This window comes from Engystomops pustulosus, chromosome 1, assembly GCF_040894005.1.
Source record: "Engystomops pustulosus chromosome 1, aEngPut4.maternal, whole genome shotgun sequence".
Taxonomy (NCBI): domain Eukaryota; kingdom Metazoa; phylum Chordata; class Amphibia; order Anura; family Leptodactylidae; genus Engystomops; species Engystomops pustulosus.
Genome location: NC_092411.1, coordinates 116,532,987 through 116,556,076, shown reverse-complemented (window position 1 = coordinate 116,556,076; position 23,090 = coordinate 116,532,987). Strand labels below are relative to the sequence as shown.

Sequence of the window (23,090 nt, the reverse complement as noted above, 5' to 3'; positions counted from 1 at the left end):
CATTTTAGGGGTGGGATTGAAATTTTTAACAGGTTCTCTACTTTAGGAGGGAGAAATCAGTCGTGTGCCACGACGCTTGTAAAAGCCATACTTACTGTTATAAGGAATTACAATATTTAAAATGATACTTTTATTCTTCTTGCTGAGACCCTGACTTCTTGCCGAGACCCTTTTTAATTTCCCTTTAGTTTCCATTTTTGGCTCCCCTTCTTTAAAAATCTATAACTTTTATTTTTTCTTTCCATGTACAGAGTTTTATTAGGAATTGTTTCCTGCATAACTAATTGTTATCCCTAGTGGCAGTATTTAGTTTTGGATGACAAGTACTGAGAAGAGGGAAACTTAACGTTATCATATTTTGGCGTATGGAGCCGTGTATAGTGTCATTTTTTGCGAGATATGATGACATTTTTATTGCCACCCTTTTGGGAACTGTACAACCTTTTGACCACTTTTTATACAATTTAAGAGTTTAAGAGTTCAACACCCACCACAAATTAGCTGTTTCACTGAGCCTCTGATGATTGAAACTGTACATTGATGGAACAAAAAATAAAAACTTTTCTTAGCCAGGGCTACCATACTGGATAATTGCAGCTAATGGTGCAGTAGATCTTTGTAGTGCATTGTTGTTTTAACCCCAATGATCTCAGATTCAAAACCTATCCTCATGCAGCAATGTTTCCCCACCCAGAAAATGAACTCCTTCAATGGCGATCTGCTGATATTCTCTGTCTATAACTATTCATAATGTGTATTGCATTTTGACCCCATGGGCTGTATTGGCATTGGTTGTGTTACTATCTTAATTTTCATTTTATAGTTAAGATATTAGACTGCTGATTTATGATTTTTGTCTTGTCTGTAGCATGAGTATATATTACCTTAATGCTACATCCAAAGGATATCAAGCATCAATTCTGGAACTGAAGAAAAAGCTGCAAAGTGTAAGTAGACATTTGTTATACTCTCGTGCATTACATTATGGTGAATGCTTTGTGATTCTTCTATGTGTCTCATAGCAAGCTGAGGAAAATAAGAAGAGAAGTAAAAAAGCAGCGGAGAAAGCAGCAGAAACTCAAGATGATCCAACAAAACCAAACAACTCTCCTGGTAAGTCTTTGTATGTTAAATAGGAAATCCAGTTACTGTATATACTCGTGTATAAGCCGAGTTTTTCAGCACAAAAAAAGTGCTGAAAAACCTCACCTCGGCTTTTACACGAGTCAATGATTAAAAAAAAATGTAATACTCACCCTCCGGTGTCCCCGATGTTCGTCGCGGCTCTGAGATTATCAGGTTTGGCAGTCAGCTCATACCCCGGGCAGTGGAAACCAAAGTCATGTGTATGAGCCATGAAATAAATGAAGGTGTCTGCTGGCACACGTCCCCAAACAATGTTTGTGTATGAGTTAATGAGAGTGTGGCAGGAAAGAAATGCAAGCCATGTTCTTCCCACAGTGCTTGTCTCTGCCTACATGGTGGTACTGTGCTAAATTGCAGACGGTAACAGACAAAACCACAAACAGAACCAATAGTGAGGTCAGGCAAACCGATACAACAACAAGATGGTGGAAAGGTACAAAATTGTAAGGCAAAGAAAGGTCTAAGAAACAAGCAAAGGGTCACATCACATATGCACTAAAAACAGATAGAATACAGGTAAACAGAGAAAACTGAACTGCAGTAGTTTTGACAGAAAGATTGAGTTTAGATGTGCAAGTTTCCCACAGAGACCACTGACTGGTTGTACGTCTGCATAACTGATTGGGACAGTTAGAGCAGCCATGCTATAGCAGAAGGAGATTGAACGGTTTAGCTCCACTTCATTTTATTTTATAACTTTGCCTGCTCTTAGACACATTTCAAAATCCCAGTTAAGCGTTTTACAAAATACAAACACTTTTGGTTTTACAGACAATTTTCAAACTAATGTAATTCAATAATTTAAATTATCCAAAACATTTCTGAATTCTAGGAAGTCAACCCAATAGAAGTGATGGGACAGGAGCTGGACCAAAAGGGAAGAATCTTGAGGTTCCTCCTCGGATTGCTGTCACAAGACCACCTGCACCTAAAGGACCACCAGTTCCTTCCTGAAGAATAGTGTTAACAAACCAAATATCTTTTCATTACATATTCATGTCAGACAGTATATAACATTTTATTATCATGTTAATTGAAATAAAGTATTTATATTGCTACATCCCAAATTGGCATCCAAAATGTTAAAGGCCTATAGAAGCTCAGGGACCTCAAGCATACACATTATTCTCTGTTTAACCACAAAGGTTAGTAGATGTGGACAACTGTCTCTATTTAAATGTTCTTTGACCAAATGACCACACAAATTCTTTGTACAGTAATTCAATAAACTATCCACAATTTTGCCACCCAACTTTAACTATTACATATTTTACAGCTAGCTTTTAGCAAAATGATCATATTTTTAAGGAAACAGCCCAACTTTGAAACTATAATTACAACAACAACAACTCATTTTAATTTGAAAGTGGGGAATCCCATGTTTATTTGTACATATTACATTTTATTTTTCTAAGGGTGATTTAAAGATGTTTTCCAGGAATAAGCTTAATTCATATACAAATGGGTCCTTAAAATATAAACTAATATGTAAATTGTTGTTATTTAGTTGTTATTTCCCTTAGCAGCAAAATGCTGTGGACATACACTATAATGAAGAATTAAAATGCTACTGGCCTTTTAATCAGTCCATTGATTTTCTCCGTGCGGACCAGACACAGGACAGAAGATGGCCGCTGGTCACATGTCCACATCACATGTTCTCATCAGAATGTTTGGCTATAGTCGGTTGGTTGCAGTACATCCAGTGTGGCCAGTGTTGTGGTGAGACGTCATCTCAGTGAGGCAATGTGCAGTGATAGCAGTTTGTTGAGATGTAGGATCTTCTGGCCGTTAAATAAAAGGTCTCCACTCAGGCTTCAGGTCAAAAGAAAAGGCTTGTGTTTATTTGAACAAAAATAAATAAATAAACAGAACATATCAAGAACAAAATGCTGATAATTCAGGGGTCAAGTTGCAGCTACCTTGGGACAAGCAGCTCCCCTGTGGTCAGCTCAGACACTCCGACCTAGAGACCATCTATGTACACACAGGTGTCATAAAATACCCAACTATTCCCAGACTCCTAGAGTCTTAAAGGGATACACCTTTGGGTTGCACCTTTAACAACAAACATCACAAATAAGATACATTTCTCACATAAATAATGTATAAAACATTACATTTCTGTCTGTCTCCCTTTCTAAAATAAAGGGGAGCTTACAACATACACAAGTATCCAAATCATCAGAAATACAAACACATCTCATGGCTGCAGCTATACTTCACCCGGCAGTAATAAGGTGCAGCTATATAACCCCAGCTCACCCTCTGCTCAGGTTGCACACACAGGTAAGATGCAGTAATGCTGAGTGGTGAACACTGAACTAGTTTGTCTGTTGAAACAATAGTGGACAGAGACATAGGTTTGCTGGCCAGCAGAAGTAGAAAAAGAAGAAAAAGTACAAGAACACAAACAGACAAATAGTTCACTATTCCCCCCTCAACACAGTTACACACATCATTACTATGGTAACAGAGCAAAAACGTCTGTTAGATCATCACTGAGAGCTGAATGTAAGTTACTGAGAACTAAAGGATCTTGGGACTTGCAGTTTCCAGTAGCGGCCATCTTGGTGATAACTCTGCATACTTGAGAGAGGCCATAAAATTTTGTGAATAATAAAATCAAACTATTTAAGCTTCATTTTGTGACTAATGACAGTTAGTTTGTTATATTCATTTATTTATATCATCATGGGTTTTGTATCAGACATTCATATTCCCGGAATACCACTTTAAGGATTTTCAGTGTCCTTTTCAGGTAAATATGTGATATAGAATAATAAAGCAAAAACATTATCGTAGATATCATAGGTTAATATACCACAACTGCAGATATAGACTTCACTTTATCATTGAAACCTAAACAATATTATTACTAGTCCTGTGATTTTCTAAATCAGCCATTTTCATTAGCTGTTGGTTGAACCCATTGGGGCAGATTTACTTAACCGATTCACTAAGATCGTTCCTTCCTGTGTCCCTGCTGCGCCAAGGTCCGCCGGAGTTCACCTGCTTCTTCCTGGTGCATGTGAGTGCTTGATCTTGCGACACAAAACCTTTTTTAAATTCTGCGGTTTGTCCGAATCCGTCGGGTTTGTCCGAGGAAAGTGGGGCGTTTGGACCCTTAGTAAATGAGCCCCATTCTTTTTAATTGGACTTCACCTTACACAGGCCTATCTTATGAAATGGTAGATAAAATAAAACCATGCGCTACAAGCAGCTACATGGACATGAAGTGGTCATTTAAGGAAAGTGCTATTGCTAAATATGAGAGATTGGGACCAAATATGCCAATAATTCAGAGTTTGGAGAGTTATAAGGATGTTTGAAAAGCTGATTTTTTGTTCACCAATAAATGCAAATTCTTGTCTATGGAAAAATAAGACCTCCCCTGAAAATAAGACCTAGTGCCTCTTAAGGAGCAAAAATGAATATAAGACACTGTCTTATTTTCGGGGAAACAGGGTACTACTGTGTTGCAATATATGGGAATATAGAAGATGATATGCTAAATATCAATCTGAATAAAAGGCCTGGGAGTTTCCTATGACTTAAAGCTGTCATAGGAACAGATCACTGGTCCTAAATGGTGTTGCGCAAGGCCGGATCATAGGGGGGGCTCCCGGGGCTCGAGCCCCGGGGCCCCCACCATCTTGCCCCCCCAGGGGGCCCCCACCAGCTGAGCATTGCCTGACACTGACTGGGAGTGATGTCCAGCGGTGTTGCTGCAGAGCATCGCTCCCAGACAGGCAGGAAAAGTCAGCGCGCACAGAGCTCGCTCTGCAACCCTGCCCGAACTCTGCTGTGAGCTGACAGCCTCTGGATGGAGTGATGTGCTGCACCGCGGCTGCAGAGCATCGCTCCCAACTAGAGGCAGCTCTCAGTGACCACACAAGCCCTCCCCCGATTGAGCCCCCACCCCTTAGATCGGCAACCATACTCTCTGGTGTGGCTGTATACATGGGTCTGTATGGCTGGTGTGGCTGTATACATGGGTCTGTATGGCTGGTGTGGCTGTATACATGGGTCTGTGTGGCTGTATACATGTATACATGGGTCTGTATGGCTGTATACATGGGTCTGTATGGCTCTATGCATGTATACATGGGTCTGTGTGGCTGTATACATGGGTCTGTATGGCTGTATGCATGTATACATGGGTCTGTGTGGCTGTATACATGGGTCTGTATGGCTGTATGCATGTATACATGGGTCTGTGTGGCTGTATACATGGGTCTGTATGGCTGTATGCATGTATACATGGGTCTGTATGGTTGTATACATGGGTCTATATGGCTCTATGCATGTATACATGGGTCTGTATAGCTGTATACATGGGTCTGTATGGCTCTATGCATGTATTCATGGGTCTGTATGGGGGGCTGGTGTGGCTGTATACATGGGTCTGTATGGCTGTATACATGGGTCTGTATGGGGGGCTGGTGTGGCTGTATACATGGTTCTGTATGGCTGGTGTGGCTGTATGCATGTATACATGGGTCTGTATGGCTGTATGCATGTATATATGGGTCTGTATGGCTGGTGTGGGTGTATACATGAGTCTATAGCTGTATATATGGGTCTGTATGGGTGGCTGGTGTGGCTGATTTGTATGTTACATGGGACTGTATGGTTGGTGTGGCTGTATACATGGGACTGCATGGCTGTGTGGGCTGAGGAGTATGTCACATGGGACTTCATGGCTAGTGCAGGGTGAGGTGTATGTTGCCTGGGACTGCGTGTCTGGTAGGGGTGAGGGTGTGTGTAGCGGTGTTGCTGGGGATGAGGCGGCTGTGTGTAGCGGTGTTGCTGGGGATGAGGCGGCTGTGTGTAGCGGTGTTGCTGGGGATGAGGTGGCTGTGTGTAGCGGTGTTGCTGGGGGCGAGGCGGCTGTGTAGCGGTGTTGCTGGGGGCGAGGCGGCTGTGTGTAGCGATGTTGCTGGTGGCGAGGCGGCTGTGTGTAATGTTGTTGCTGGGGGCGAGGCGGCTATGTAGCGGTGTTGCTGGTGGCGGGGCGGCTGTGTGTAGCGGTGTAGCTGGTGGCAAGGCGGCTGTGTGTAGCGGTGTTGCTGGGGGCGGGGCGGCTGTGTGTAGCGGTGTTGCTGGGGGAGGGGCGGCTGTGTGTAGCGGTGTTGCTGGGGGCGGGACGGCTGTGTGTAGCGGTGTTGCTGGGGGAGGGGCGGCTGTGTGTAGCGGTGTTGCTGGGGGCGGGGCGGCTGTGTGTAGCGGTGTTGCTGAGGGCAGGGCGGCTGTACGTAGCTGTGTTATTGGAAGCGAGGCCGCTGTATGTAGCTGTGTTACTGGGAGCGAGGCGGCTGTATATAGCTGTGTTACTGGGGATGAGGCGGCTGTATGTAGTAATGTTATTGGGGATGAGGCGGCTGTACGTAGCTGTGTTACTGGGGATGAGGTGGCTGTATGTAGTAATGTTATTGGGGATGAGGCGGCTGTATGTAGTAATGTTATTGGGGATGAGGCGGTTGTATGTAGCTGTGTTACTGGGGGTGAGGCAGCTGTATGTAGCTGTGTTACTGGGGGTGAGGCGGCTGTATGTAGCGGTGTTACTGGGGACGAGGCGGCTGTATGTAGCTGTGTTACTGGGGGTGAGGCGGCTGTATGTAGCTGTGTTACTGGGGGGGGGAGGCGGGTGTATGTAGCTGTGTTACTGCTGGGATAGTGGAAAGTGAGAAGGAGGACGTGTATGCACGCTACACTCAGTGGGGGCCTCCACCAGATTTTGCGCCCAGGGGCCCCCACCAACCTTAATCCGGCCCTGGTGTTGCGCATTTGCTGATAGCACTTAACTGCCGTGTGTGTCTTTGCCAGCGGCAATTGAATGGTTAATGTAGCAAACAACCACCCTGTATTTAGCTAGCTCAGCTTGTGAATCCTCTCTATATATTCCCTGCCACAGAAAGCAGATCCTTATTTCCCACAATTTCTTTAATTATTGATGGTTGGCTGATCTTGTCATAATCAGCAGGTATTGGTTTACCTTAGGAGTCTCTAATAAATAATAATATTTATAAGAGCTATGCTGGTGGTCAGTAACATCATAAAATGGTTCCTTCTTTAATACCCCTCAACACTACAGGAAACATTATTTTATAAGGTTTCATCTATATTGTGTCTTTCCTTTACTTATGTGATGGAATTCATTAAATTAAAAAAAGTGCAATTACTATATTTATCTCTTCTACATCTTGAAGTGTTTGAAGGAAAACTTTAATAGCCACATTTCTCATCTTACCTTGTCTTGTACAAGAATAAGGTGTGGCACGTAGTTTATTATTTAACAATAGGGTCAGATTATGTGACACATACAGAATACCAAGTCTTTTCAGTGTAACAGTTGTGAGCATTTGTTATCAACGCACCAGGTGCCAAGAATTCCACTCAAGCAAATACAGTGTAATACAGTAAAAATGGTCAGAAAAGCAAAAAGTCAAATGGAGATCCTGATGGATGAAGGTATGTACCAAACTCATCACACAGGCTTAATCTTTATGTTGTATTATTTTTCTTGTGTCAGTTTTGTTGTGTATTTAGTTCATTTTATGGGCTGCTAATTCACTTTATACCTAGCAAGCATACATTCCTTTGGACATTGTTTTCTAAATATTGAAATATATTACAATAGCAATGCTGGAACAATGCTAAAAAATTATGTCACACATAGTTGAGCTTTCCATTGGGATGCTTTATTTTACTCTGACTCATGATTTGTTCTTGCTGTTTCTATACACTTGTTTTATATATTGAAGGCACTTTACCCTACTTAGTAGCTTTGCTCTCCATAAACATCAGGAATCTGGATGACCCATGTTGCGCAACTACAGTGCATTTAGCAGCTTATGAGTTTGTTATCTATTTTATGTAGTATTAATGTTGGTTATGAGTTATGCGTGTATTCAGTTATCACAATCTGATGTGTTAGAGTGTAGCTTTGTATAATGTTGCTTGTTAAATCCTGAGAGAGCTCTCATATCTACGCATATTCTTCCTGCCTCATTATATGAGGCTTTCATGAATTTTTAAACTATGATCTCAGACTATCCATATACCTTTGTTACTTTACCCATACCAATGCATCATACATGTTCGGGATGCTGTATGTAATGCCAAAATAAGCTATGCTTTCCAAAACTGTTAAAAACAGGGTGAATATTTATTTATACTGTCTAATACTTTAACAGTCTAAAATTATGCTAGATTTATCACAGTGGCTGATGCAGATGGCCTACTAGAGGAACTGATTCTTGGAGCCTGCCTTTTTTGTAAGCCGCAGTTCTTTACAACTAGAGATGAGCAAGTATACTCGTCCGAGCTTGATGCTCGTTCAAGTATTAGCATACTTGGAACGGCTTGTTGCTCAGACGAGTATTTCCCCTGCTCAAGATCGAGCATTTAATTAAGAAAAGACAGGGAAGAACAGTGAAGAATACAATGAAAACAGTGAGCACAGGATCATTTAAGTGAAGAACACATTGAAAGAACACAGTATAGAACACATTGCAGATGTTCTGTACATCTGCTAACTTATCGGAAGACACGCGTGCAGAGCGGTGTTCTTCATAATAGTATGTGAAGAACAATATGTGTGAAGAACACATTGCAAATGTTTCCATACTATGCTTATTGTGAAGAAAACTGTTCTGCAGGCATGTCTTCTGATAAGTTAGCAGATGTATGGAACATCAGCAATGTGTTTGTTCTTCACTGTGTTCTTTCAATGTGTTCTTTCAGTGAAAACATCTTCAAACATCTGCAATGTGTTCTTCAGTGATCTTCTTTCATTGGTTTCTTTCAGTGAAAAATGTTCGAGTCTCCCATTGACTTTAATGGGGTTCGTTATTCGAGACGAGCACTTGAGCATCGGTAAAAGTTTCGAGCGTTTTAGTGCTCGCTCATCTCTATTTACAACCCTATGTATAGGGTATATTTGCCCCGCTGTGGCACTCATTGCTTAGCACTGCACTAGACCGGAAGTACAGGAGGGCAAAAGGACCTACTTCAGCCAATGAGTGGCCACCTTGGGCCTGAGCACAAAAAAGGAAGTGACCTCCCATGATTACTGATTGAGTGAGTGTTAAAGGAACAATCATCCATTGTAAGGTTAAAACACAAGTTCTAGACTTTTTTGCATCAGTGTTACTTTACACTACCAGTTCTACAAGCATTTGCATCATAGTTACACTATCACTTCTAGACCTATTTGTGTCATACAGTACTACATTGTAGTACCGTTGTATTATTTCACCTATATCCTTAAAGAGTACTGCTGGTCCTTAAAAATGAGGAACGCAGGAATTAAGAGCATTTTCAAATTGCTGCCCTTTGAAATGCTGGTGGAGATGGACAGCTTTAATGATCTGATGGCAGCAGCTTTCCCTCAGTATGAAGTTCTCAGCCACCATTACTTTTCACAGAAGTAAGCAAAGGCAGGGATGTTGCATCTCCTTAACTGTCCACTGGGTCAATGTAGTGGCGCCTGGTCCCCAATCAGGAAGTGCTTTGGATCACATTCTTCCCCCACCCTGCAATGTCAGACATCACTCCTTGCCTCCAATGGCCGCCTCCTATTCCACTTTCTCCTACTTCTTCATCCAGTGAGCACAGTGCCTGCACCTCCTGTTTTAGCAAAACCATGGGGAACTGAAGTGGGCTATGCTTAAACTCTTCTTTCTGACCGAAAGACCAAAGAAGACAGATGAGTGGCTGCTTACCACTGAACCTCAATCCTGGCATGGTGGTGTGCGACAATGATCGGAACCTTGTTCCAGCTTTGGGGCCGAGTCAGGTTGACACAATCCCTGACCTTGCACAAGTGCTAAACCCGGTGGTGCAAAGCTTCTTTGACAACTACACAGACCTGCTGGAGCTACTGCTTAAAGGAAATGAACCATGTAAAAAGCATACAAAATCTACAAATACTCACCCCAGTTTCTCTTTATCTTGATCCCGGTGCTGTCCATCTCTAAACTTGACACGCCGAGACCATTTCGAAAAGAAAGTTATAATAAGCAGCACCAAGTGCAGGGACAAGATCTCCGGCACTCCGGGCTGCTAATTATGCATGCCCTTGCCACCTCCCTCTCCCATGCCTCTCACGTGACATTACCTCTTAATCCCAGCATAGTCCTCTCGTTGCTCATGGCAACCAATAAGAGTTCAGCTTTAATTCTCCCACAACAGTTTATAAAAAGGTGAGCTGTGATAGGTTGCCATGGGCAAAAAGAACAGTTTTACTCTTAGACACTTGTGATAAATCTCCCCCCACAGTCTCTTTATTCCAAGACTCCAATGCAGCAATGGCAACAGACTGAGATCGTGGTCCTATCTGGCAAAGGTAGCTGGTTGGATGCAGTCTGGTACAGTAGCTCACAGCCCTGATTCAGGAACTTGGGGTGGAGAAGGTAAAAGATGCTTTGGCAGTATTTGGAGCAAGCTCTCTATAATGGCAGAACTGCAGTCCTCAAGGAAGCTGCAAGTCTCAGCAGGCCATGTGTTCTCTTACATGGAAGTCTCAGAAGTCTGTGGAACACCAACCAGAGGGAGTATAAGTTAACCTCCACTCTGGGCAAGTTTCCTGGCATCCAAGAATAAGGAACCTCGGAACAGAACAGGATTGACAGTGATGAAACATAACTTTAATTGGTTAACAAGTAAACCCTCCCCTTCCAGGAAGGTAAGATTACAGCTTTATTACCAGTAATAGACCGATACCAAGAAATAATGAAACTATTAAATGGAACTTCATAAAGCATCATTTAGGTATGGATAAGGTATAAGGATATAGTCAGCTGTACGTCACCTATATAGCTAAGGATCGCCTGAAGTATAAAGGTTTAAGTCTTAATGTTCACGACCAGTGGGCCTTTACAGATAGAGAGAACACAAGCTTGTTCTGAATCTCTCCACTGCTGGATGACAGTGTCAGTGCCTGACCACTTTAAGAACCAAAGAATGTAAGTGTTTAGATCAAATTACATATGGAAATATGGACAAACTGAGGTATCAGACCAAGTCAAAGGACAAGCACCAGATTTCAATTGATATACCTCCAACCACCAGGATACTGACGCCCCGCACACATTTCAACACTGAAGCCTTTGTTCACATTTTGTTTTTAGTTAATTGTTAATGCACTGTTGTTAGTGCATATCAGATTCCTGACAAAAACTTACAATGAAAGGAAGGCTACAAAGTATCCCAGTCTACTGCTCCATTCCATACTGTGTTGTATGTGATGTATACCCATCAGTTGGAATACAAAGAAGGCTAAGGATCGCCTGAAGTATAAAGGTTTAAGTCTTAATGTTCACGACCAGTGGGCCTTTACAGATAGAGAGAACAAAAGCTTGTTCTGAATCTCTCCACTGCTGGATGACAGTGTCAGTGCCTGACCACTTTAAGAACCAAAGAATGTAAGTGTTTAGATCAAATTACATATGGAAATATGGACAAACTGAGGTACCAGACCAAGTCTGACAGTATATGTCACATTCGGCTTGTACACTGAGCACTTTCCTGAGGTACACTCTGGGGCTTATTTACTAAGAGTCAGCGGATCGCATTTCTGTTGGGTTTTCCTACATTTTCAAGGATCGCGCCGCTGGGATAGGTATTTAGCAACCAAATGTGTCGCATCGGATTAAGGCGCAAGCATGCCGGCTTTCATGCGCCACAAATCGGGGGGGGGGGGGGGGATTGCCGTTGGACGATCCGACGGATTCAAACAAACCGCGGGATTTTACTTAGAAATTGTGTCGCAAGACATGCCCTTACATACACCGGGAGGAAGATGGTGAACTCCAGAGGACCTGATTGGGGAAGTGACACATGCAGGATATCGGGGGCACAAACTTATTGAATTGCGGCACTTTCGGGAACTCTTCCAGAACGGGTAAGTAAATGTGCCCCACTGTGTCCGAAAAATGACTGCCCTGTCAGCTATGAGAGGAAGGGGGCAGGACTTGCTAGAGCTAGTAGCTTAGCCTAGTGCATGAGGATTTTAGTGACAGAAAAACAGGTGACCTTTGCTTTGTATAGCCATCCATACAAACAAAGGGTAGAACATTATTAATAAATTCTTTTTGGCATAATGATCTGAGTCTCTGTATTAATATGTATTAATACAATGGGTAAAAAAAGTTGTCAAAGGTGTACATAGCCTTTAAATAGGAATTGTACAAAATAATCTTGTGATACTATAACCTTATTATGGATCTTATTGAATTGAGTAACTGTATTCATAGTTTGGTTAATACCGTTCAAGATTAGTGTTGAGTGGACCCTAACCGAAAAGTGCCACAAATATTATTTAAATTTTAATGGGTCTGTTTTATTTATTGTAACAAGCATGTTCATCACTACTCTAGATATTATTATTTGTGTGCTAAGCTTGTGATTGTATTTCTCTTTTACAGTTGGAATTGATGTAGATGCACAATTAAACAGTTCAGAATCAGAGAGTGAAGGTAAGTACTATGAGGATGGTACCATGTTAATTTGGCCTATTTAGTTTACAAGGGTGTAGATATTAAGTGTGAATATGTAAACGTTGGACCTAGGCCCTTCGTGGAAATATGTTATCTCTAGTAAGATTGTTCTGAAACCAGAGTGTCCCATCTAATATAGTTGCTACTAAGCACATTAGGGGTCATTTACTAAGGGCCCGATTCGCGTTTTCCCGACGTGTTACCCGAATATTTCCGATTTGTGCCGATTTTCCCTGAATTGCCCCGGGATTTTGACGCACGCGATCCGATTGTGGTGCATCAGCGCCGGCATGCACGCAACGGAAATCGTAGGGCGTGGCCGAATGAAAACCCGACGGATTCGGAAAAAACGCTGCATTTTTTAAAAAAAATGTGTCGCGAAAATTGCACTTACCTTCACTCAGCCCGGCTCGGTGTATTCCAGTGCGTTCCGATGTTCTTCAGCGCAGCAAAGGAGGAAATACCTTAATAAATCCCGGCAGGACCCGAACCCAGCGCAGATAATGCGCTGCTGGATCGCGAATGGGCCGGGTAAGTAAATCTGCCCCATTGTCTTCTTGTACTATATTACATGTTAAAGTTCATCAGTTGTCTTCACTCCTTGGCCATCCCTGAGAGAAGAACCAAGCACCAAGGTATTTTATATTCAAAGAAGCATTCTAAACCCTCCAACTAACCAAAACTATCCATTCCCCCTATAATGTAAATTTTTCCAAGTTTAGGATATGTCCTGTGTCACATGTGCTTTATCACAGTATGCACAGTATTCATTCTGTGTGTATTAAAGGGGTTTTCCCACAAAACAATGACACCAACAGATCACAAGAACAGGGGTCCGATGGGCCTGAGGTAACTCCCTCAGACCCATCATTGCTCCCCGAGATAAGCGTAGCACACAACTGCGCATGTCCGTTCATCTCTATGGAGCTGAGGGACTTAAAAAAGACAATTTACATCTCAATTCAAAGTAGATTTTCAGGATGAGGCAGCCACACTGGGTTATAAAAGAAACTTGATTTGGAAGATTTTCTGCTGCTTGACAACATACTGGTATTGGTTTATTAGATCAGTTTCTGCTGACAGGCTCCCTTTAGGGGTATATTTTAAATACTAACATGTTTTTTGTGTTCTATTCTTTCCGGAGAAAGATTCCACATCAAAACATTTAAGCAGACAGCAAACACAGAACCAGCACACAAGAAATTACAATGATAGTGAAGATGATGATGATGAAGATGACTATAAATTTAAACAGCCAAAAAGAAAGAGAATTGTTAGAAAATCCACAAGAAGGAGAAAAGTAGAAGAGACTGAAACAGAATCTGATGAGGAGGAAGAGAAAACAAAGAAAAATAAAAAGACTGTGGTGCAAAAAGATATAAACAAAAACAACACGAAGACTGCCAACAAAGAAACAAACAATGAAAAAACTTCAGCTCAAGTCAAAGGGAAAAACAAAAATAATCCAGGGGATAAGAAAAAGAAAGGAAAAAGCAGCAGGTTTAAAATTCTTATATGAAAACTGAAAATGACACAATGGGGGTCATTTATCTTTAGTCAGGACATTTGTCCTTGTCTTATTTTTGCTTTTTTGGCTTTTGGACTTGTTTTAGTTTTTTGCGCCTTTTTTTAAAAAAAAAATTGCACAAATTTTGGAAATTCTCCTGTAACTTTCTTCTAAGCTTTTGTCTATACCTGCTCTGGACTGGAGGTTATTTGCATAAAATTGCAACATTTTACAGTGACTTGCGCCAATATTTCCACTTTTTTTAAAATGTCAAAATGTAAATCGTAAAGATTTATCAGGTGCGAAGCCACCGGGGGCATTTAAAGAGGACCTGTCAGCACAAATAAGCCCCCCCCCCCCATTCAAATATATCAGCCTAATCCCCTCCTTAGCCTGTCTCTATTGACGTAAAATTTATTGATGTGTGATACTCGACGGACCTGTGCTCCAGCGGTCGGGAATAGTCATAAGGAGATCGAGCCGGCACTCACCTCTATCTATGCACACCACTCCCCCGGCTTCCAGTAGTGGGTGTTTGCTGCATTATGTAGCAAACACTGAAAGTGTATGAAGAGAGGATGTAATGGTGCTGCAAAGTACTAAAGATATATCAGGCGTAACAATAAAACATTCTTGCATGGCTAATTCTTCTACGCGAGTGAAAAAATCACAAATTTTTGCCAAACAATATACCAAAAAAGGCCTCAAATTTAAGAGAAAAAAAAGAAAAAAAAGCTTAAGATAAATGACCCCTTCTTGTTTGTTATAGAACTGAAAACTATTTATAAAGTGTCATGTAACTGATGTGGCCAGAGCACACTGAAAAAAGTGGCTTTAGAGGAACAGCCTTTGCTTTGTTGTACATATGTGTGGATGAGGTGGGCTTCTTTTGGTAAAACATATTTCTAAACTAAAACTGAAATGCTGATGCAAAAGATCAGTCTTCCAAATCCTATCCTTTAATTGTTTGTGATGCTTGTTATAGAAAATGAAACTTCTCAATCTCTCATAGATTACTGACAAACTGTTTTTTTTACCCCTTAACGACTAGGCTCTTTTTGGTTTTTTCGTTTTTGTGTTTCCATTTTTTGCTCCCCACCTTTAAAATTTTTTTTTAGTTTCCCACCTTGTGAGGGCTTGTTTTCTGTGTAACATATTGTACTCTCCAATGATTGTATCATATTTTCCATGCCGTGTACTGGGAAGCAGGAGAAAAATTCCAAATGTGGTGAAATTGGTGAAAAAAACACGCTTGCGCCAATTTCTTAAAGGCTCTGTATTTATGCCTTTCACTTTTTGTTCCTATTGACATTCGAGCCCTATTTTCCTTTACGGGATTCAACACAGGGAAAAACCGTTTCTATATTTTGATAGTTTTGCATTTTGTTTGTTTATTTATTTTTATATGAATTCTAGGGAAAGGGAGGTGATTTGAATTTTTAATTTTTTTTTTACTATTTTTTAGACCTCCAAGGATACGTTAACCCTTGGGTGTCTGATTTCTTCTATCATATACTGCAGTACTGTAATGCAGTACATTACAGACTTGTTAATGATATATAAGGAGGGTGTTGGTGAAACTAAGGTACATGACCATACTTCATCAGGAGATGCGGGGTACTAGTTTGTCTTGGCATTAATTATTCAAATTAAGCAGAAACTTGGTTTTTCCAGGGCATGGTTGGTTACCTCAATCTTTTGGGTGTCAAAAACAAATAATTAAAGAAGTTATAATAAACATAGTCCGGCATTATCATATTTTTTTCTAATTGAATGAAACAAACAGAAAATAGCAGATATGAGATGTCAGATGTTTCCTGTTTTCCATCCTAAACTAGTCACGAGTCTAAAATACCTATACATTTCAAGAAAATATTACTATGTGCTAAAGAAGTAATTTGTATCAATTTATATAATTCAATATATAGAATTATTCCATATCAATACTCACTTGGGCTCTATACACATATACTATCCAATTTCTGCATTTCTTTTTTCAGTTCATCATCTTCATCCTCATCATCAAGTTCAGAGGAAAGTTTATCAGATAGTGAAATAGAAAGGATAATGAAGCAAGTGGAAGAGAAGAAAAAAATTATTTCAACTATCAGGAGTAAACCATGGAGAATGTCAAAGAAGCTCAATTTACTTAAGTATGATTTAAGCCTGGTAAAGTTTTAAAGGGATTCTACCACCTTTCTCTGCAATGTACAGCTACCAGCACTGTGAAATAGATACTTTGACACTCATCCCTAACCTATCTTCATACTTTCAGACTGCCCAGGCATTAACCAGAAAAAGATCTTTGTAGGCATAGGAAAGTGACCTTGACTTAAAGGGACACTGTCGCAAGATTTTGAACTACTATATCTATCAGGTGCTATTTGAAATATCTTTTCTAGAATTCCCTCTGTTATGTGAAATCTTGCCCAATTACTTGTAATGTAGTCTACTCTAAAGTCATGTCAAAATAATCATATTTGCCCTTTAATGAGTCGAGTTTAGAGGTTACTGGGGAAGTGTCACTTCAGATACCACTATTTTTGGTTCTGTTATACCAAGAACCATTTTTTGGTGTCATATTGGTAACATATCTAATCTTCCAGATTGTATCAAGCTTGTGTTTCTGTGAGCTACAGAACTAGAGATACAGGCAAGATCCGGTTCTGACCGATTTTCGAGCCTACCTGAGGGGGCTCGTAGTTTAATGAGTTAAAATCTGAGGACAGACTCCCTTCAAGCTGGAAACCTCTTGCAGAAGACATACAATGAAGTCACAGAAGATAGAATTTAGCTTTTGCAAAGGTTTGGATGGAGACCGCAAGTAAATGGGGAAGGCAAGGCAGATCTGTCATCTGGAATCTTAGTCAATGCCACAGTACACAAACCCAGCATTGCTGGTTAGGAGTCCATTTAAGAATGTTTATTTTTTTATGTATAATATAACATATTTGCAGTATCACCTTCATTATAAGGCTTTTTTTTTTTTTACAGTTTTCAGTATTTCGATAATAGCTATTTAAAATTTTTGTGTGCAAAGTTTGTTTTAATCGATCCAACCTCCTACCAAATAAGAGGTCAACTGTATTCATGAGGGGGGCTGGCCGACACACCCCTTTATGCCCCTGTCAGTCGAGGACCTGTAAGAATAACCAGCAGCACACATATTGCGCAATCGCTGCTGGCTCTCTGCGATGCGGCGCACTGACTGCGTGGGCCACCCTGTGCTGACAGCGGCTGCAGCGTTGTGCTTATTCACGGCACCGGTTGAATGTTCAGGAACTGAACTGACATTTGATTCAAGATGCTCAATTTCACCTGTAGTACTAATCTTGTAGATTTTTTTAGTAAGTGGCTCGAACAAGGCTGGTCGTTTTACTTAAAGAGGACCTGTCAAGGAGATATGGGACACTAAACCACCCCACAATGATCCAGTGGTTTATTGTCCAAAATCGACCGTTAGCAAGTCCCTCTAAGCCCCTTTACAGTTAAACTGTTCCGATGCTCCCCGTGCCTGCGCAGTCCCATAGTTTATACCCAGACTTTACTGCAGTTAGGCTGTGGTTACTGCACTTGCGTAATGAAGCCAGGGTGTACTGCACTTCCTTAAAGTACTGAGCAGATGTGGGCAGCAAAAGAGATGGGTCAGATGCACCTCATTGGAACCCATCTCTAGGTAAGTATAAAGTTTTTTTTGTTGATCGGGTGGAGGGACTTGCTAAAGAGCGACTTGAGGCACTAAACTACAGGTCCATAAGGACCTGTGGGTGGTTTAGTGTCCCAAATCTCCCTAACAGTTCCTCTTAAAGCTTCCGCTAGTTGAGCCCTGGCTGCAACAAGACAAACTGTTGCCTGGGAACAGGTCTTTTCCATGACATATAGGGCACGAAATATTACTTAATTTCTGGGTCAGAAGCTTTTATGACTGAAGATCGCAGAAAGGTAAACAGGGACAAGGCTTAACATATAGTAAATGACTTGACAAAGCATCACAATATTAGACCAGTTGACGGAAGGGGTGATGAAATTTTATTCAGTAAAATACATGTTGTTATAATTTTTACTATTATAATTTATATAATACTTACTCATTTGACCAGGGAAGCCCAAGGCTATGTTGAAGAATTTGAAGGTGCCCTTGGACGGGGGAAAGGAAGAAAATTCTATGCCTATAAAGTTATGCTTACTAAGGTAAAGTCACATGCACTTTCAATACATTAATTTGCTATCTTTGCTATAAGCAGGATTTTTTTTATTTGGGTCACAGTGACACATAGATGTATAACAATCAATGAACTGCCTCCATTCCTATGGTGAGCAGAGTACTTACTATGGCGTAGGATGATTAATGACTATTTTGCTTGTTATGCCTGTATTTCAAAATTACAGTCTACTGAACTGAAAATGACGCTGATCCAGAAGAGATCATGGACTCACATTGGTCGCACGCACAAGGATGGCATACCATGATATATTTTATGATTATGCATATATTTATCAGATTTTGCACAGATGCTAGATTTATTCTTTTTTTTCTACTTCTATGGAACTGAACAGCTACAGGGGAGGGGGGGGGGGCACTATGCGCTGGCGAATGGTATGCCAGTAAAATATTGGACACATCTAGTATGGCCAGTGTTAAGGTGAGATGCCAAGTTAGTGGGGCTGAGGTAATGTGATGTGATGGCTGTTACATACACAGATATAGTTGGTGAGAGAAACATGTTGTTTTTAGTTGCCATTTCTATGGTAACAGAGACACAATTTGTTATCTGGGAGCAGATCATGAGATGGAGGAGCTGTTACTGAGAACTGCGGGCTCATAGGAGTTGTAGTATCCTTTCTCAGTGATATTGGAGATACCTCCGCCTTCATTAGAAAGCCCATAAAATTTTGTAAATTTTGAAAGCAAACTATTTAAACTCTATTTTGGATCATAAAACATGTCATTGATCATATGCAAACTGGCAAATATACAACAGAAGAAAGTAACAAAAGTGTTGTATGATTAATTATGACACGGGGCATGTGTTTTGTGTTGTTCATCTGAGGTTCTATTTACCTAATTTAAAGACCTTCTGAGGACGAAAAAGGCCTTACCTTTATTTATAGCAGGACCATTCAGTATAATATTTTTGTATTCAGCGTAAGTGTGACAGTATAGCAGCTAGTCTCCACCACCAGCATACATTTTGATGAGAAAACTGGTGATAAATGCCATATATATGTTGCATATTAGCCAGATATGATGCTGCCCTCTTGTACACACACCTGATTCTGAATAGTCACCTAACAATATTTCATTTATTTACAAACAGAAATGGATGAAGTTTAAAAGAGATTTTGAAAATTTTAAAACAGCCTGCATACCATGGGAAATGAAGATAAAGGAAATTGAAAGTAAGTGGAATTCTCAAAGCATCTGTCATTTTAGATATTTTTTTATATTGTGTGTGTGTGGGGGGGGGGTGTAGTGAACATTTTTCTAATATACTTCATTAACAATTTCTGATGTACAGTGTGTGTTTGTGGAGGCTGCATGAGCTAACATCTATTCTCCCAGTGTTTGGTTAAAATTTATGAGAAGGGTGAATTAACCACTTCACTTCCAGCTTGATCTTTGAAAATAATGCGCACATCATACGACAGCCACACTCAGCTGTCTTCAATATGGTAGACAGATTTGCCATAGCAAAGTGGAAGTAACATGGTTAAGGGGCAAGCTGTTTTTTTACAGACTAAGCAGAATTTGTTAATGAAGTATATTAGAAAAATGTTCACAATGCTCTCCACAAAATATTAAAACTCATTTAAATTTTTCAAAACACACGATTTCACAAATCTAAGGTCATTATTGGGTAGGAGGCCTAGACAGCTGTTTATCCATACTTTTGCGCAGCTACGAAGTTAGTAGTAGCAGCACGGATGTGAGAGAACTTTTATTTCAGGGCTATAGCCCCTGCGTACTCTGAACATGTTTTTTGAGTAAGAGCAAGCTCATTGGGTCCATACTGCATAGGTGAGGTATAGCAGCTCATTGTAGAAATGTTATCTGTAAAATCGCCTCTTCAAGTAGAATTAAGACTTGCTGCAGCCCCGAATTATAACCTCATTTTCCACAGTCCCGCTGCTACTAAAAGCGTACACAAAGCTGTGGTTACACAGCTCTCCAGGGCCAGTACCTAAAACAGTCTGCAGTTACAGCCCTACAAATATAAATTTAACCCCTAGGCGCACCAGGACGTTATAGTACGTCCCCGGGGCTAGATGCTTAGCGCACGGGGACGTTCTATAACGTCCTGCTTCTGGCACCGGCTCACGAACGGAGCCGGTACCAGAAGCAGCGGCTGTCAGCTGTCTAGTACAGCTGACAGCCTGCGCTAACACCCGCGATCGGAGCCGGCTCCAATCGCGGGTGTTAACCCCTTACACGCCGCGGTCAAACATGACCGCGGCGTGTAAGGGTGTTTGCGCTGTGGATCGGATCCCCCGTGCCGCTTACCGGGGGATCCGATCCACTTCTGGGCAGCTCCGAGGACTGGCATGTGCCCCGGAGCTGCCCGGTCTCCATGGCAGTCAGACCCCTTCCGGGTCTGACTGTAAACTGTCTGAGCATGCGCAAGCTTGCTCAGACAGTTTACACTGCTCTACAATAAAATAGTATTGTAGAGCAGTGTATTGAACTTAAACCAGTGATCAGAGCATCACTGGTTCAAGTTCAAGTATGTATAAGTAAAAATATGCAAAAACACTTAACACTACACATTATAATAAATAAAAAATAAATACATAAAAATATAAGCCCCTAAAATGTCACTTTCCCATAAAAACACTTAATAAAGTATAAAAAACACAAAAACACAAAAAACCCTGCATATTTGGTATTGCCGCGTCCGTAACAATCTGTATAATAAAACAGAATTGTTACTGGACCCGCACAGTACACGCCGTAGAAAAAAAACGCAAAAACGTTCTGAAAAAAGATAATTTTTAATTAATACCCTATAAAAAAATGCTCTAAAAAGTAATTTAAAAAATGTTATGAACTCCAAAATAAGCCCACTAAAAAGAACAACTCTTCTCGCAAAAAATAAGCCCCTAACCAGATTTGTCATCCGAAAAATAAAAAAGTTATGCATATGAAAAGATGGTGATGCTAAAATGAACAAGATTTTCTCCAAATTGGTTTTTATTCAATACAATTGAATAAAATACACAAAACCCCCACATATTTGGTATCCCTGCGTCCGTAACAATCTGCATAATAAAACAGAATCGTTATTAGATCCACAAAGTTAACCCCGTAAAAAACAAAACCAAAAAAAGCTCCAGAAAAAAGATCATTTTCAATTAATACCCTATAAAAATGCTCTAAAAAGGGATTTAAAAAATGTTATGCACTCTAAAATAAGACCACTAAAAAGAACAATCCTTATCGCAAAAAATAAGCCCTTAAATAGATTTGTGAGGCGAAAAATAAAAAAGTTATGCATATGAAAGACGGTGATGCTAAAAGTAACAACATTTTTGCCAAATTACTTTTTATGCACTAAAAATGGGAAAAAAATAAAAAATCTATATAAATGAGGTCTTTTTGTAATCGTGGCGACCCATAGAATAAAAATAATATACTATTTTTATGGTATGGTAAACAGCCAAAAAAAAAAACCCATAGAAATCTTCCTGAAAAGTGATGATTTTCATTTCCTCCACCAACAAAGAGTTAATAAAATCTCACCAATTAGCCTATAGATTCCCCCAAATTACGTACCAGAAAAGTGCATCTCATGTGGCAAAAGAAATAAGCCCCTATAGGTCCACATTAAAAAAAAGAAAAAAATTATAGCCTGTACAATGTGACATAGCAAATCTGATCTGGATGGCGCCTCCTTCCCTTCTATGCCCGGCCGTGCGCCCATACAGCAGGTTACCACCACATATAGAGTATCTGTGTACTCGGGAGAAATTGGGTAACAAACTTTGTGGAGCCTTTATTCATTTAATCCATTGTAAATGTTTAATTTTCCACCCAAAATGGGTGAATTGTGAAAAAATATTACAATTTGCAGACTGCACCTCCATTTTGTTTTAACCCCTTTAAAACACGTAAAGCGTTAACAAACTTCTTAAAAGTGGTTTTTCATACGTTGAGGTGTGTAGTTTCCATAATGGGGTCATTTACGAGTCCAGCTATTATTTAGGCCTCTCAGTGTCAATTAGAAGTTGAGCAGGTCCATCTAAATACGGGTTTTGGTGATTTTACAAAAAATGTGAAAAATGATACCTAAATTCTGAGCCTCATAACATTCTAGTAAAATATGTGGAATCTTAAAAAACCATGCCAACATAAAGCAGACATTTGGGAAATGTAAGTTTTGAATTTATTTGGGAGCTATGACTATCTGCATCAAAAGTAGAGAATTTAGAACGTTGAAAATAAAGAATTTTTAAAAATTTTTGCCAAATTTAGTTTTTTTTCATAACTAAACACAAAAGATATCATCCAAATTTTTAAACTAATTTGAAGTACAATGTGTCACGAGAAAACAATCTCAAAATCCCCTGGATATCTCATAGCGTTCCAAAACTATAACCACTTATAGTGACACAGGTCAGATTTGAAGAATGGGGCCGCATCCTTAAGGCCAAAAGAGGCTGAGTCCCCTAGGGGTTAAAAAGTTAAGGAATTTTAATTTTAATCTAAATTTAAATAGCACACATATCGACCTGCATACCAATCATTATTGATCCCCATAACTAAAATAAACATAGTACAGTCTATAAAATGAAGCTTTATCCCTGCTGACTTTTCCTGCTGCCAACCAACTAGTACTAGACATACTAATGATCACTGATTGTTCATCTTTATTTGGAGACATTGTTACGTAGCTCCAGTAATAGAAATGCTAACAATTCATTTTAATTACAGGTCA

General features: G+C 40.3%; 1 protein-coding gene across 1 annotated transcript in view; it reads left to right on the top strand.

Moving 5' to 3' along the window:
• LOC140083763 (transmembrane channel-like protein 1) overlaps positions 1–2,553 on the top strand; it is a 31,777-nt gene extending 29,224 nt beyond the window's left edge. Inside the window, exons 19-21 of the mRNA XM_072126406.1 lie at positions 869–947; positions 1,023–1,113; positions 1,979–2,553. Coding sequence (XP_071982507.1) covers positions 869–947; positions 1,023–1,113; positions 1,979–2,100 — 292 coding nt within the window. The 3' untranslated portion in view covers positions 2,101–2,553. The remainder of the gene's footprint in view (positions 1–868; positions 948–1,022; positions 1,114–1,978) is intronic.
• The last annotated feature ends 20,537 nt before the right edge of the window (positions 2,554–23,090 follow it).